The 15,157-nt window shown below is 45.7% G+C and overlaps 1 protein-coding gene and 1 long non-coding RNA gene across 2 annotated transcripts in view; one reads left to right on the forward strand and one right to left on the reverse strand.

Moving 5' to 3' along the window:
• Nucleotides 1–3,808: 3,808 nt before the first annotated feature.
• LOC123410177 (very-long-chain aldehyde decarbonylase GL1-10-like) lies at nt 3,809–7,622 on the forward strand. The gene is made up of 5 exons (XM_045103073.1): nt 3,809–4,196; nt 4,307–4,629; nt 6,897–7,044; nt 7,163–7,195; nt 7,332–7,622. Exons 1-5 carry the CDS (start codon nt 3,867–3,869, stop codon nt 7,359–7,361), a joined length of 864 nt encoding a protein of 287 aa, XP_044959008.1. The 5' UTR covers nt 3,809–3,866; the 3' UTR covers nt 7,362–7,622.
• Nucleotides 4,111–15,157, reverse strand: part of LOC123410178 — a 38,466-nt gene continuing 27,419 nt past the window's right edge. The window contains exon 3 of the long non-coding RNA XR_006612996.1: nt 4,111–4,185. This is a non-coding gene — a long non-coding RNA (uncharacterized LOC123410178). The remainder of the gene's footprint in view (nt 4,186–15,157) is intronic.

Genomic DNA, 15,157 nt, shown 5'->3' on the forward strand with positions numbered 1-15,157 from the left:
ATTCTGTTCTTGTTATGTCGAATCAAAAAAAAGAACTTAACAAAGTGGAATGTACGACTACTGTTCTTAACCCAAATCAAAGAAAACAACAGAAATACTCGACCTGGAGAGGAGACCACTGACCAATCTCCGTCCATTTTCCCTTGCCTTTCCTTTACGGGTATGCCTGTTTTAGGGGACCTTATAGTAATAATAGTCTAATAGACCAACTAGAAGAGGAGAGGAATCCTTCATGAATCGCCTTGCCTTGCTTAAAGAGGTTTATTAAAAACCGCCCATGGAACTCTTGTTTTGAGGAAGCAATGAACATTGTCTTTTTCCATTCTCAATAAATGAGGAAGGAGGGGTGAGGTCCTCACTTGCGAGTGAGGCAAGGCTTTCTTTTATAATACATCCTACCCGATTTTGGTTGACGATTGCGTTCTATTCCAATTATTCACTTGTTTTTCTTGTCACTGTGGCGAGACCAGATGAGAGAGAGAACTATTTTCCATTTCCAGACAGACCCCGAGCCGAGGTTGGAACAATTCTTTATTTTCTTGTTGGTTCCTTCTTTATTATTTATTCCAAGTTTTTCTCTTCCATTCGGTTCATTAGCTTTAGGAAAAATAGAAGCTGCGGAAATGCTCGCTTCTAAAAGGCTTAAAGGCTCTGATCAAGGCAATGAACATTTTGCACTTGGAAACTAATAAGAAAGGAATTCAAATCATAGTTCAATACAGACTTTTTCTCTTTTAAGAAGGGTGAAACTTTCCTTCCAATACTTGTGCGCTCTACCCATCTCTACTGAACAAACCCACTACACATCGAGTGGCAGGGTATGTGTGTAGGCCTTTTCAAGGACATTCGAAACAACATGTCGATAAATTGCTATAGAAAGTGGGGCTAGATCGAGAGTTCTGACCTTTTCGTGGGTTGGGTGATCTTCAAACTCTTGTTTTTCTAGCGAAAGAACGCCCTTCTGAGCGATGATCTCCTACAAGCGAGTATAGTAAGGTTGACTTCAATTGAGACAGAAATGTCACTGGTCAGCTCCTTAGCGTGACAATTAACACCACTTTCTTATTACCTAATAGATTAGATAAGGGAAGAAGGCAGGCCAAAGCTTATAGATTCGGAGATCGTACTTCTAACGCTTTGTCTGAGTCAGTCCTACGACCCCTTCCGGCTGAGACACGAATCCTAGCCTATCTGAGTCGCAGAATGAAGGGCTCTTCAGAAGGCGCCACCCAAGTCTCCTTTGATACTTCGGAGTCAGGAATTTTTTTTCCAAGGAAGGCGGATTTTCTGCGTTCCGCAGCACGAACAGGGTGTACAGAAGATCGATGTGCCATCTTTCTGACCACCTTCATTTGTTGTATGATCAGTAGGGAAGGGAGCCTTTGATAAAGGGACCCCAAACCAAGAAATCTACTGTCTCAGAGCGACAGTCAAGCTCGTATCGCGGAACTAGAACATTTCTTTGATTGATAGGTCAGATAGGAAGCAGGCAAGCAAACCAAGTTATAGGTTTGGAAGTTAAAACTCGGAAAGGTTGTCCTGTGACTACCTTTGAAGTCTTTGGGTAGGACATCAGGCTAAGGTCTTATGATGAGCCACGCGCATATGAGGATATGAGGTTTATAAAATTCATTTGTTATAATGCAAAGCCATTCACCACATTTTTCTAATTTGTTATAAAAAATTCCCATGGCCAGGTCTAGTGTCTCGCGCATGCATTAGTGGCTGATAAGGATGCATGACACAGTAAGTTGATTCACGGACAAGGACAAGGATGCATATCAGTAAAGTTGGTCAACGAGTTAGAGGGCTACAAAAACAGATGGAGCTAGCTAGCTACTCATATTTTTTTATTGCTTTAATAAATATCACATAAAAAAATATTTCCGGATTACTAAATGTTCAATACAAAACAGTGCATAGTTCGAGAACTATGAAAAATATCTCATAGTTTACCATTAAATTGTCTTAAATATATTTAAATGAAAAGATTGTCAATACATCTACTAGTTGCCGACATGAATCAACATATGCTCAACCAAATCATTTTGCAACTGCACGTGAGTACCCCAATCACGCATCTTAATTATGATGAAACTCGACAAACTGCGCAAACGTTGTCTCTACTCCATGCTCACGCACAACATTGTCACCCTAAAACTCAAACCCTTGATCACAAAGGCGTTCTAGGCGTTCATCGTCTACGATCATGTTGTGCATGATCACACAAGTTGTGATCAGCTCCCACAACTTTTTCATGCTCCAACTTCTAGTAGGTTACCGAACGATGTACCATCGAGATTGAAGAAAGCCAAAGGCACGCTCTACATCCTTTCTAACACTCTCTTGCTCTTGTGAAAATCTCGTTCTCTTCTCTCGTATGTGTTTGGAGATTGTTTTCACAAGAGTAGACCAATGTGGATAGATACTGTCTGCTAGATAGTATTTATTGGTGTATTGGTGGCCATTGATCTCAACATTGAACTCTGGGAAATTGCCTTCTACCATCCTAGCAAACACCGTAGAGCACTAGATCACATTGATATCGTTGTGAGATCCGGCTGTACCGAAGAAAGCGTGCCAAATCCAACGATCTTGGAAAGCGACGGCCTCAAGTATGATAGTGAAAGCTCGGACATGGCTCTTATACTGCCCTTGCCAAGCAGAAGGGCGGTTTTTCCACTTCCAGTGCATACATCCTATGCTACCAGGCATCCCCAGGAACCCCCTACTGGCATTGATCGACAACAACCATGTTGTATCGGTAGATGTTGGCTCTCTCAAGCACTCCGGCCCAAACACAGCTATGACAACCCTGCAGAATGTATACATGGACTCAAGGCAGGTGGACTTACTCATCCGGACATACTCATCAATGAGATCGCCGGGGACTCCATATGCAAGCATCCAAATGGCAGCAGTGCATTTCTGATAAAGGGAGAAGTCAATCTTTTGAAGGGCATCCGTCTTGCACTCTAAATAGTTACCGTACTCAACCCCCCCCCCCCCCTCTCGAATACGGTTGAAAACATGTCTAGCCATCCGAAAACGGCGACTGAACAAGTGACGTTTGAAGAGAAGATTTGGGGTATCGAAGTAGTCTTTCCAGAATAGGAAATGATCACTCTCTCGGTTGCGATTCAGTGCCGACGTGTGCCCCGGCATGGAGCCCTTAAACTGTGGTCGGTCGATACTTACGTGGTCATGGACGACCAACGCAGCCACCTCCATCTCCTTATCATCAGATGAAGAATCATCTGAATCCAAAAAAAACGTTGTAGAAAAAATATTATCATCGGATTCCATTTATACCTTGTCTAAAGTGTCGAACATCTTGCGGGCACTGTGGAAGACTCCAGCCGGAGAGGAGCCTCAGGCCCCACCAAGAGAAAGTGACGGAGCTGGGCGGCAGCGGCGGGAAACGATGTTGTCGGGAGGGTGAGTTTGCTGGGCGGATGGCTGGCGACGACGACGAAAGTGGGCGGCGGGGGGGTAGGAGGCGGGCGGATGATTTGGAGAAGAGAATGGAGTACGTGGCATCGACTGGCGGCGATGACGAAAGTGGGCGGCGGGGGGGGGTAGGAGGTGGGCGAATGACGGAGAAGAGAATGGAGTACGTGGCATCGACTGGCGGGGTAGGGGAAGAGAAGGGTCTCGCGCATGCATTAGTGGGTGATAAGGATGCATGGCACAGTGAGTTGGTTGACGGACAAGGACAAGGACGCATATCACGTACTGTATGTGTCATGCGTAAAGTTGGTCAGCGAGTAGAGAGACCAACGTCCACTACAAATAGCGATGGTTAGGAGCATTCCGATAGGCAGAGGACCTGATCAAGGCAGGTGATTGAGTTGGCAGCTGTCTGGATGCTCCCATACGCGACGGCGGGCGAGGCGGAGGCGGCGCTGGGGCGCGCTCTGACATGGGCGGAGGCGGCGTGGTTCCGGTACTCTGCGACGACGTCGGACTACTACCTCTACTGCCACCACGTGGTCATCTTCCTCGTCGTCTACACGCTGGCCCCGCTCCCACTCGCAGTGCTCCAGCTCCGGGCACCGGCCATCTTGTTGCCGTACAAGCTGCAGCCGAGGGTGCGTCTCAAGCCGGCAGCCTTCCTCCGGTGCTACGTCCGGACCGTGCGCGTCTTCCTCCTCGCCATGGGCCCCGTCCAGCTCCTTTCCTACCCTGCCGTCAAGGTCCATACCATGCATGCATTAGCATTAATTATTCATGCCTGAGTGAGCTAGTTAATTCTTGCGTTGCATGGAAGAATATGAATCTTGAATGTTTACTAATGCTGGAGTAGATGGTGGGGATAAGGACGGGGCTGCCGCTGCCGTCGGCGGGAGAGACGGCAGCGCAACTGGCGGTGTATTTGCTAGTGGAGGACTACCTTGGGTACTGGGTGCACCGGCTGCTGCACACCAAGTGGGGATACGAAAAGATTCACCATGTCCACCATGAGTACACGGCGCCCTTCGGCTACGTGGGGCTGTATGCACACTGGTCCGACGTGCTCATCATCGGCTTCCCGGCTTTCGTCGGCCCGGCTCTTGTGCCCTGCCACATGACCACCTTATGGCTTTGGTTCCTCATACGCCAGCTAGCGCTCCTAGATGCGCACAAAGGGTAAACTTCATTTATTTACCCCTCCCTTTCTAAATACTCCTATAAGATAGCTTGCCTTTTCTTAGTTTTGTATGTAAGTATCTTAGAAAATAAAGTAACCTTGATAAGACACCTGCCAATAACTTATCAAGGTTCAAAAACTTAGGCTTGTCATTCAAAAACTTGATTCCTAGGTGCCTGGTTCCTTTTTATTTGTGTCCATTTTATTGCCAAAGAGCATGCAAAAGACCGAGAGTAAAAAATTAAAGATTACAATTAGGTGACTAGGTCTGGAGCCTGCAAAAGCTAACAAAATGACAATCGCATAACTGAGGTACATCTGTATTTTTGCTTGAAAGGAATTAAGTAGGGGTCCCTAATTTTTTATTTTTGAAATAATTAGAAACCAAATTTGCACCTACGACTATTTAAAATTGGGTGGCTGGATTGTACACCGACTCACGTACCTAAGCTAGGCTGACTTCTTAAAGTACGTTGTTTGGACCTAATAATTAAGAAAAAGGCGGAAATCCCAAGCCACCAACTAGCAGACCGGTCAGTTCTTGAAAGGGGGCTTGATAGGAAGAGTGACCAAGGGATGTTAGGCCCTTCTCAGTGCTTCACGACAGATAAATGCTAAGCATGTCACGTAAGAGCATGGTTAATAGTATAGCCAACTCGTGGCTATAAGCCATCTTATAGCTCATTTTATAGCTAGTTTGCACAATAGTTAGTTATAAAAGAGTACTACTTTCATCATATATGGCTCACATTTCATTCTCACAAAGCACATAGGAGCACATGCTAGAGCTAGCTCTTCATGAAGAGCCCGCTTCCCTTATCTCTCTCATCCAACTCAGCAAAAATATAGTATTTTAATCCTTACAGCCTGCTCACTGTACCTTATTGTACTTGCTCTAAGTGAAAAATGACATGGCACATTAATTAAGGAGGATAGAGAGCACTTTGGTGACCCAGGAAGAACCAATGCCACGTGAACCTAGGCGAACCACTTAAATGAAGGAAGCAGGCCAATGCATAAAAGAGTTTAGGTGCTAAATCATTACTCCATCCATCATAGTATATTGGGCGTATCTCACAGGGCTCTGAGACCTAGATGTTTTTGTATTGATAGAAAAAAACCGTCTAATTAATCGCAAAACTGACGCATTAGTAATCCTTCATCCACTAAACGAGCTACTTCCTCGCATGCATTGATAGAGTAGCATCTCTTCAAAGTACTCATTAATAAGGCCGTGCAAAACTGTTTCACTCTAGCCAACTAGAAAAGACATGCATCACATTTAATGAGGAATGCATCCAATCGGCCCGTTTAATTTTCCTCTCCTCCGGGCCTGCCTAGAAGAACTGTTGACTACCAAACGAGTCCCTTATAATTGTGAGATATAATTATTGCAAGATCCTTTGCACAGGACAAGTGGTGATGTCGCATAAAATCAATGACAGAGAGAGCAAAGTTGTACTCACTTTGTTTCAGATATTCTGCTTTTTGTTTTGGTCAAACACAAACTTTGTAAAGTGTGATAAAGTGTAAAAAAAAATATAATATCTACAATAGCCCATGTGATAAAGTGTATAAAAAATTATAATATCTACAATACTAAATCAATACGTACTATTCAACAAGAACCTTCTATTGGACTCATATGTAAATTAAGAAGAGAGCGGTCACATGTCTATATTTGACTCATAAATTCAACATGTTGAAGATGTTCCAAGGGCGCATGTTCTCGATCCAATCTATTTTGTTTAGCTCCCTTTCTACTACGAGGCTAGCCATAGTGGGGTATCATAGCTAGTAACATAGTCTTGGGACTAGCAAACATGATGATGTATCAAATAATTAAAGAAAAAAGAAGATTAGAGTAACATAGGTAGATACTGTAACATGTTAAATGATATGCTACTACTCCCTCCGTTCCTAAATATAAGTTTTTTTAGAGGTTCCACTAATGAACTACATACGGATGTATATAGACATACTTTAGAGCGTAGATTCACTTATTTTGCTTCGTATGTAAACACCTAGTGAAATCTCTTAAAAGACTTATATTTAGGAACGGAGGGAGTATGTGTCATGCATGTCAATAAATGAGATCACCTATGATACTATGCATTATGAAGGTAGTATCATACAATAGTAACATATACATGATACTACTATATGTTACTCTCCACTATGAGCAGCCTAAGGTCCGCTTTTGTTTTGTCATCATGTGATAATGAAACAAAAGACCGCCCCTAATGTGGAGGTATTTAAAGTGCAGGTTCGACTTCCCGCTCAATCCGGCAAAGTTGATCCCGTTCTATGGAGGAGCACCACACCATGACTACCATCACCGTGTAGGACGGAAGAGCCAGAGCAATTTCGCTTCTTTTTTCACCTTCTGTGACTATATATACGGGACGGATAAAGTAAGTCTATCCTTATCTTTTGCAAGCACATTTATTTCCCGTTTAGTGATTAATAAACCAGCCAAAAAATTGATATGTTGGTCATTTCTCTGACAATGAAATCATGTGTCGTTTTCAGGGCTACATGTTCCATAAGGCAAGCCTAGCAAAGGTAGCTACACTTGCCAGCAACTTTCCTTGTGTAGATGTTTGCAAATGATCCATGAATACTATTGATTAATTTGTCTTGATTAAATTATGCGTGTGTTGTTAATTTAATTAATTTGTCTCTTTGTTCCATGTAACAGCTGAAGGAGGTGGCACAAAACAGTACGTAGAAAAGAGACACGATGAATTCTATCGGTGGGAAGCATAGATATCAAACACAGTTGCCGTCCTAGCCTGGCGCGCGCTTAATCTCTCTTGCTACCTCCAATATATAATGCAGTGCTTCGTCTAGCAATTTTCACAAATATTCCATCTTCCAGCATCATTTCAAGATTAGTAAAACTCGTGTGTGCACTAAATATTGTATAATTATGTACAGAGAGTTAATTTCTCATTCTAATACTAAGAATAACAAAAAATAAATAGAAAGTTTAAGTAAATAGTTCCATATGTGGTTGTGCTGATTTGTCAATTTATTAAAATTATTTACAACCGTACGATCTTGTTGGACTAGTCCAAAGTGAGAAAGTTTTTTCGAGAAGTTCAATGGTATATTCGCCCACAGTTTTGCAGTTGCACTCGCCATAGGTTATTTTAAAAGCTCTAGCAGCACCCCGTAAAAATGCAAACTGTAAAACTGAGATACGGATCGAAAAAAAGCATTTTAAGGGTTCATTTTAGCCATGGCCGAACAGAAAGTGTAAAACAAACTGTCAAACTGGGATACAGAGCTCCTTCATCCGGTCCGGCAGCCGCCGCCCCTTCCTTCAATCGGTCGTGCCGGCCACGTCGGGCGCGTCCAACCCCGTCGGCCACGCCCCGCCGCCCGTTGGCTGCACCCCGTCGCCCGTCGGACGCGTCCCATCACCACGCCGGCCGCGCCCAGCCTCGCTGGCCACGCCTTGTCGCCGGCCTGCTATGCCCCGTCGCCCGCCGGCACTGTCCTGCTATGTTGCCAGCCGCCCCGGCCGAGTCGTGCCCCTTTGCCGGTCGTGCCGGAAGCATTCCGGCAGCCAGACTGAGGTCATGGGAGGCCACGGCGAGGTCGGGCTCGTCCAATTCGAACCGACAGCGATCGATTGCGGCATCCAGCGGCCTTTTCCGGCGTGCGGTGATGAATTCTGGCGAGTTTAGGATGGGTTCCAGCAAACTCCACGACGGCGTGTTTTCTCCGATGAGGTTTGACCGGTATACGGGCCCCCTCGGCCTTCCAACCTTCAAACATAAGGGTTTCGGGTGTGGCTTTTCTGTGACCCTCAAAAAATTTACGGGTTATACCCCTTAAAAAATTAGGTACAAAACGCTAATAAAGGTGGGAGCGTATGTCCTACTATGATCGCTTTGGCTATGTAAAAATGATGTTATTTTTAATGACGAAAATGTGTCTCCTTTGCATGTGGTTTTCCATTGAACGCACTTAGAATTATTTTGGACCCTTACAACAGCAACATTTTTATGGCATTTTCACATGATGAAAACTATAGCTAAACATGACATTCATGGCATGACAAACCTAATAAGAATAACTAGACATGACATACTACAAATCACTTCATTGGCACACATTTAAAAGAGGCATGGATGGCTTAATTCGAGCTTCGCAAAATGAATCTTAACGTTAACAGATTAGCAGATTTAACATGATAGCCCCTTTAGAGCAACATATGGACCTGATAGAGATGCTTTGAATGACAACCAATGGCATGGCATAAAAGTAGACAACACATAGAACAATTTCCATGAAGGAATTACATGCATATGGGCTATCGGATTAGATGCAATCTTCCACCAAAGTTTGCAAGTTTTAACAGTTCGCGTCGATTACGATGGAATGCACTTTTGCAATAGAGATCTGAGCATGTAGATGCAAACAATTATGCATGTAAATGCCATAATCATGTAGACCACGAAGAGTAGATGATTTTCATATAAAGTTTATTTAATTTGTAGCTACGGTTATTTTGTTATGAAAATAACCGTTTAACATGGCAATTAACGCAAACTGATAAAAACAACAAGTTTAAACATTTTAATCATTTGTGAAAGTTGGTTATTGTGAATCTACACGAAATTCTACACATTTTACATGTTTAAATCATTTGAATCCGATGCACGGTTTGAGAGTTATTAAATGCATGAACATGAGAGACTATTCTGCAAGACAATAATTTCCTCGATAAATAGACAAATTCGTAGTGAAGGAGAAAAAACGATTTGTGCCGAATCTGAGTGAGCGCAAGATAGGTAAACTTTGTATGGCCGACGGATAGATGGGGCTAGGCTCGCTCACCCTGTGGGCTTCGGCCCACTCGGCGAGGAGGTCAGGTGGTGCAGCAGGCTTGTCACGCCCAAGATGCGACCCTATCCTCAATTTGGTACGAAGACCTCGTCAGGGATAGAAGCGCATCTCGTCGTGTCGCAAGAATGTATATCGTTACAAGTACATGTACTGAAAAGAAAAGATATATATACAGAATTGGCTTACACTCGCCACAAGCAACATCAGAGTCACAACAGTACAGTACATAATCATCAAGAGTAAGAGCAAGGTCCGACTACGGACGAAAACAAACGAGAAAAGAAGAACGACGTCCATCCTTGCTATCCCAGGCTGCCGGCCTGGAACCCATCCTAGATCGATGAAGAAGAATAAGAAGCAACTCCAAATGAACAATCAACACGCTCGCGTGAAGTAACCTTTACCTGTACCTGCAACTGGTGTTGTAGTAATCTGTGAGCCACAGGGGACTCAGCAATCTCATTTCCAAAGGTATCAAGACTAGCAAAGCTTAATGGGTGAGGTATGGTTAAGAGGTGAGGTTGCAGCAGCGGCTAAGCATATATTTGGTGGCTAAACTTACGACTACAAGAGAATAAGAGGGGGATGATCTACGCATAACGGAACGTGAACTACTGATGATCAAATGAATGATCCTGAACACCTACCTACGTCAGACATAACCCCACCGTGTCCTCGATCGGAGAAAGAACTCATGAAAGAGACAGTCACGGTTACGCACACAGTTGACATATTTTAATTACGTTAACTTCGAGTTATCTAGAACCATTGTTAAACAAAGTTTCCACGTTGCCACATAACCGCGGGCACGGCTTTCCGAAAAGATTTAACCCTGCAGGGGTGCTCCAACTAGTCCATCACAAATTACCACAAGCCGCATAGAAATCCTCAATCACGAAGCTCGCGATCTCGTCGGATTCCCTATGGAAAACCTCAACTCTGAGATTACCCAAAGCATCACCGGAATCCCGATGCACAAGATATCTCGTCAAAGGTAAAACTAATCTAGCAAGGCCACCCGGTGTGTCGACGAACCCGATAGGAGCCGCGTATCTCGTTCTCAGGACACACCGTCTATGCATAGTGGACGGTAGCCAAACCTCGAGTTGCCCCGAGGTGCCACCGCCGACTGCTAGGTGGGTGGACCAACACTCATGCGGAGCACTGGCCTGGGGGTTGATTAAAATTATCCTTGGGGTCCGGAAAGTCCCTATGCAATTTTATTAGGTGATTAAGCAAATGTAGTACCAATGTTGGGCCTTGTCAGACAAGCTTTAATCTAAAACGAATTATCAAGGGGGTCCCCATAACAACCCGGATCGTGTTAGGAGCGCTCATTTATGGAACATAACACCGTTAGCCGAAACTAAGGGGGGCAAAGGTGGAACAAAACACCAGGATAGAAAGGCCGAGCCTTCCACCTTTTACCAAGTATATAGGTGCATTAAATTAAATAGCATTTAAATATGGTGATATAACAAGGAACCCATGTTTTCACATGGAAGCAACTGCACCTACAACTAGCAACGCTAACACAGGGTTAAGCAAGCAGTAACATAGTCAATCAGTGGTTTGCTAGGTTGAACAGGTTGAAGGTTTCATTGCATTGTTGAGAGGCTGATATTTAACATGATGTAGGCAACGAGACATAAGCGAGAGAAGCGATAAAACTAGCATGGCAATGATAGTAATGGTATCTGGGGAAATGATCATCTTGCCTGAGATCTCGCTTGGAAGAAGAATGCCTCCGTGAAGCAGACGAACCGACGTAGTCGAACGGGTCCTCACAATCCGACACGCTTGCGGAGCTCTATTGAGACGAAGAAAACCGGAAACACAAATCAACACACGATATACACCACACGATGCACAACACATATGTTGCATGAGCAGCTGAAAACATGCAAGTCACGGCATGGCAAATCACACAATCAAACAGTACATATTAAGTGAAGTTCAATATGCAACGAGTTGCATATTGATGAAATTCCACGTTTATTTATTTAGTTCTATCCCGATTAGGTACTCGGCAATATTAAATGTGGTTAAACATGGCAAGAGGTGAAGCGTAATTAATCTATCTATCTAGGTATTTTAAGTGAGGTCGGAAATGACATATAGCACCTCCGGGATGACCTCACAAGTTAATTTACAATTCTGTCCAGATCTGAACTAACACATTTAATTAGTTGTTAAACAGCAAAACAAATAGGTTCACGTGATTCTACGTGTCATGACAAGTAATCTAGACATAAAGAGCATCTCCAACGGAGCTACGGATCAAAAGATACAAGCACCGCAAGATATGATGGCATGAATGCAATATGTGTGCAACGACGGTCACGAGCACTTCAAAACTTACAACCAGCAATATAAAATGAAACTACACGAGATTCTAAGCAAGTTTCATATAGGACACGATCAAATCGGAGCTACGGTTCAAAAGCTACGAGCAAAACAAGAAATCACTACAATCTGCCAAAATCAGCCACATAGCATTTTCTATGCCCCACAACTACAGGCTACACAACTCCGATAAACTCAAGCAAGGCATGGCACGAAGGAGGGAAAGAAGCACTACTACAAACAACTAACAACAACTAGCAAGGCATCATGGATCACTAGGGAAAGAAGACACAAAATGGCATCTCACACACTATTTCAGACTTAATGAAAACTACACCTCATGAAAGTGCAGTTTTCGATCTGAAGCTATATTGACAGCAGCAAAACCTATATCTACAGGACTCCAAATGGCATGAAACTTCACAGCATGCTAGATAAACACAAGGGCTACAACTAACTCCATTGTACCAACCTCAAAAGAGCCACACATCACAAGATACAAGCAAGGCAAGACAACAACAAAATATAACAGATTCCAGACTTACAAATATTTCAGCATCTCCAAATCAGCACTATTTCTAGCAACTTGAGAGCAATCAAACCACACCTAAACATGCATTTCTATTGCAACCAAAAATACCAGGGGCTAGTCTAAACACCCAAGAGCAACTTCCTAGTTGACAACTCCGTCAAACGAAGAACGGATTAAATCCTACGAATTAAACAAAAGGGCATCACGGCAAAATATCACACGAACTAACTTACTCAAAAGCTAAAACTAATTGCACAGAAAAATTCCATGGATTTTTCTACCCCGAAGACATATAAAATATGTGGGGTTGCAACACGAAAATATTACCACACGTAAATGCGAGATAAATAACCTATAGACGGGAAAATAAACTAGCGGAAATCCCTACGTGCAAAAATACGAACGGCTACTCTAAAATACATGGCAAATGGGTCCCTAGAGCATGAACATTTTATCTAAGGCATTCGGGCAAACCGGACATGCGCGAAAAAATAAATACGGGACGCAACATATTAGGACAGCACGTTAATCTATGCATTCGGTGGGTCAAACTAATTCAAACATGCATGCAAGTTGCAAATTATGAATCTACGCAAAAAACTACACAAGTTACCTATTTAAAACATTGCGATCCGATGCACGGTTTGGAATCTACGCTCGTTTGAAAAACAGCTAATTCCCTGAAATGCTAAAATCACAGGAATTGTATAAAAACCCACACGGGCCGAATCTGTCCTATGGGCCAATATTATCCACGGGCGCATAATACTAAAAGGAGCACAAGGCGGGGAATAGCACGTAGAGGGGGGGCTCTCACCTCGGGCTGGGCCCGGTTGAAGAGAAGGCCACCTGGGCCGGCGGCTGGGAAGAAGCGCGCTCCTGGGCCACGGCTCGAGCTGGGCCGGCCGACATGCGGGGTCAACGCGAGGCGAGCGGCCTCGTCTCCCTCGTCCTCTCGACCGGGGCCGAGGGCACGCTCGACGACGGCGACTCCTGGCGGCGGGGCGAAGGCGCAGGGCAAAAGCACGGGGCGACCAGCAGCCCTAGGGACGGCGGGACCGGCGGGGAGGCCGAGGATCGAGACGGCGGCGAGGTCACTGCAGATCCGGGTAGCGGGGAGCGACGGCGGCACGGATCCATGGCGGGGAGGCGAGATGCGGCCGGCTGACATGGCGGCGCTGGCAGGGAGGCGGCGAACGGCGAGCTCCTCGCGGAGCTCCGGTGGGCAGCAGCCGGAGGCCGGCGAGCGGCGGCCGGAGGCGGGGCCGACGGGGGAAGCCTCGGGCGGCGCGGCTACGGGGGAACCGAACGGGCGGCGGCGGCGGCCGGATGGGCCTGTCCGGGCCCGATCTGGGCTAGGCGGGCCCGCGGCGGCTGGTGGGTGGAGGTGCTGCGGGGGGAGAGAGAGGGCGTGGCGGCTGGGTAGTTGGGCGCGGTTTTCGAGGCTGGATTAGGGTTTGGCTCAAAATAGGCAGGGAGGGGTGCTTAAATAGGGAAAGGGGGCTAGGGTGCAGGGTATCTGGGGGTTTTCGACCCTCCAGTCGCGATCGTGCGGTCCGATGGGAGAGGCGGCTTAGGGTTAGGTGTGTAGAATGGCGTTGGCTAAGATGAGAGGGGAGTGGTGCGGCGCGGCAACGATTTTTAAAACACCTACACACGTCCGACGGTAGACCGAATACGGTGCCGCTACGGTCGACCGTTCGGGTACCAGACGAACTCCGATCGTGACGAAATTCGACAGGCGGTCTAACTAAAACAAACTACGACCGCATGCCAAGTTTCACCCCGTTCAGAGAAAGTTTTCAACACACTTTTAAAACAGGGTTTCGACGGTGCCGCGGGCGCGTGCGAGTGCGGTCGGACTCAGAACGGAAAACGTCGAGAACCGGCAACTACTAACGGATGCAAGTTTTGAAAACTGGCGGGAATGGAGATGCCGATGCAATGCAGATGATGCGACAAAATAAACAGACACACAACGAAAACGGAAAGGAAAGGGAATCTTCTGGAACGTCGGCATCGGGCTGTCACAAGGCTGCAGCGACTGGGCTTGGCACGGCCCATGCGTGGGCTCGGCTGGCCCAGCGCGTGTTGTGGCACATGACGCCGCTGGCTCGGACATCCTCCCGATCTTGATCAGGGTTGCCCAGGGGACGGTGGCACCGACAACGGCCCTTCCAGAGGCGGAGGAAGACGGGCAACAGGCGGATCCACCGGCGGGTCGCCGGATCTGGCGAGATTGGCGGCTGGCGACGGGATGACACACTCCATATCAAAGTTGTCAGAATCGAGATTCTGAATCGGATCGAAACTCCGTTGCTAGGATCGTGAATCATAGAATCACAACTATGAGGATCGTAGAAACTTAGAATCTATGAGAAAAATTGTAGAATCAGAGGGGCTAGTTTGGATCGTAGGATCTTAAGATTCTAAGACTTGAGTCACGATTCTAACAGCTTTGCTCCATATGGCCAAGTCCCTGGACCTTTTACAAAGTTCTTGCCGGAGACTGGAATAGTAGCCCAATATTCAATGTCGGGCGAGCCTCAGCAAAATGGAGTAGTTGAAAGGCGTAACCGCACCCTTATGGATATGGTGCGTAGCATGATGAGTTGCTCCAACCTGCCATTGGGATTATGGATGGAGGCGTTTAAAACCGCCATTCACATTCTCAATAGAGTGCCAAGCAAGTCGGTGCCCAAAAGACCGCACGAGTTGTGGGCAGGAAAAGTTCCATCCCTGCAACACTTCAGGGTGTGGGGATGCCCACCTGAGGCCAAAATGTTTAA

The sequence above is a fragment of the Hordeum vulgare genome, chromosome 7H, assembly GCF_904849725.1.
Source record: "Hordeum vulgare subsp. vulgare chromosome 7H, MorexV3_pseudomolecules_assembly, whole genome shotgun sequence".
Taxonomy (NCBI): Eukaryota; Viridiplantae; Streptophyta; class Magnoliopsida; order Poales; family Poaceae; genus Hordeum; species Hordeum vulgare.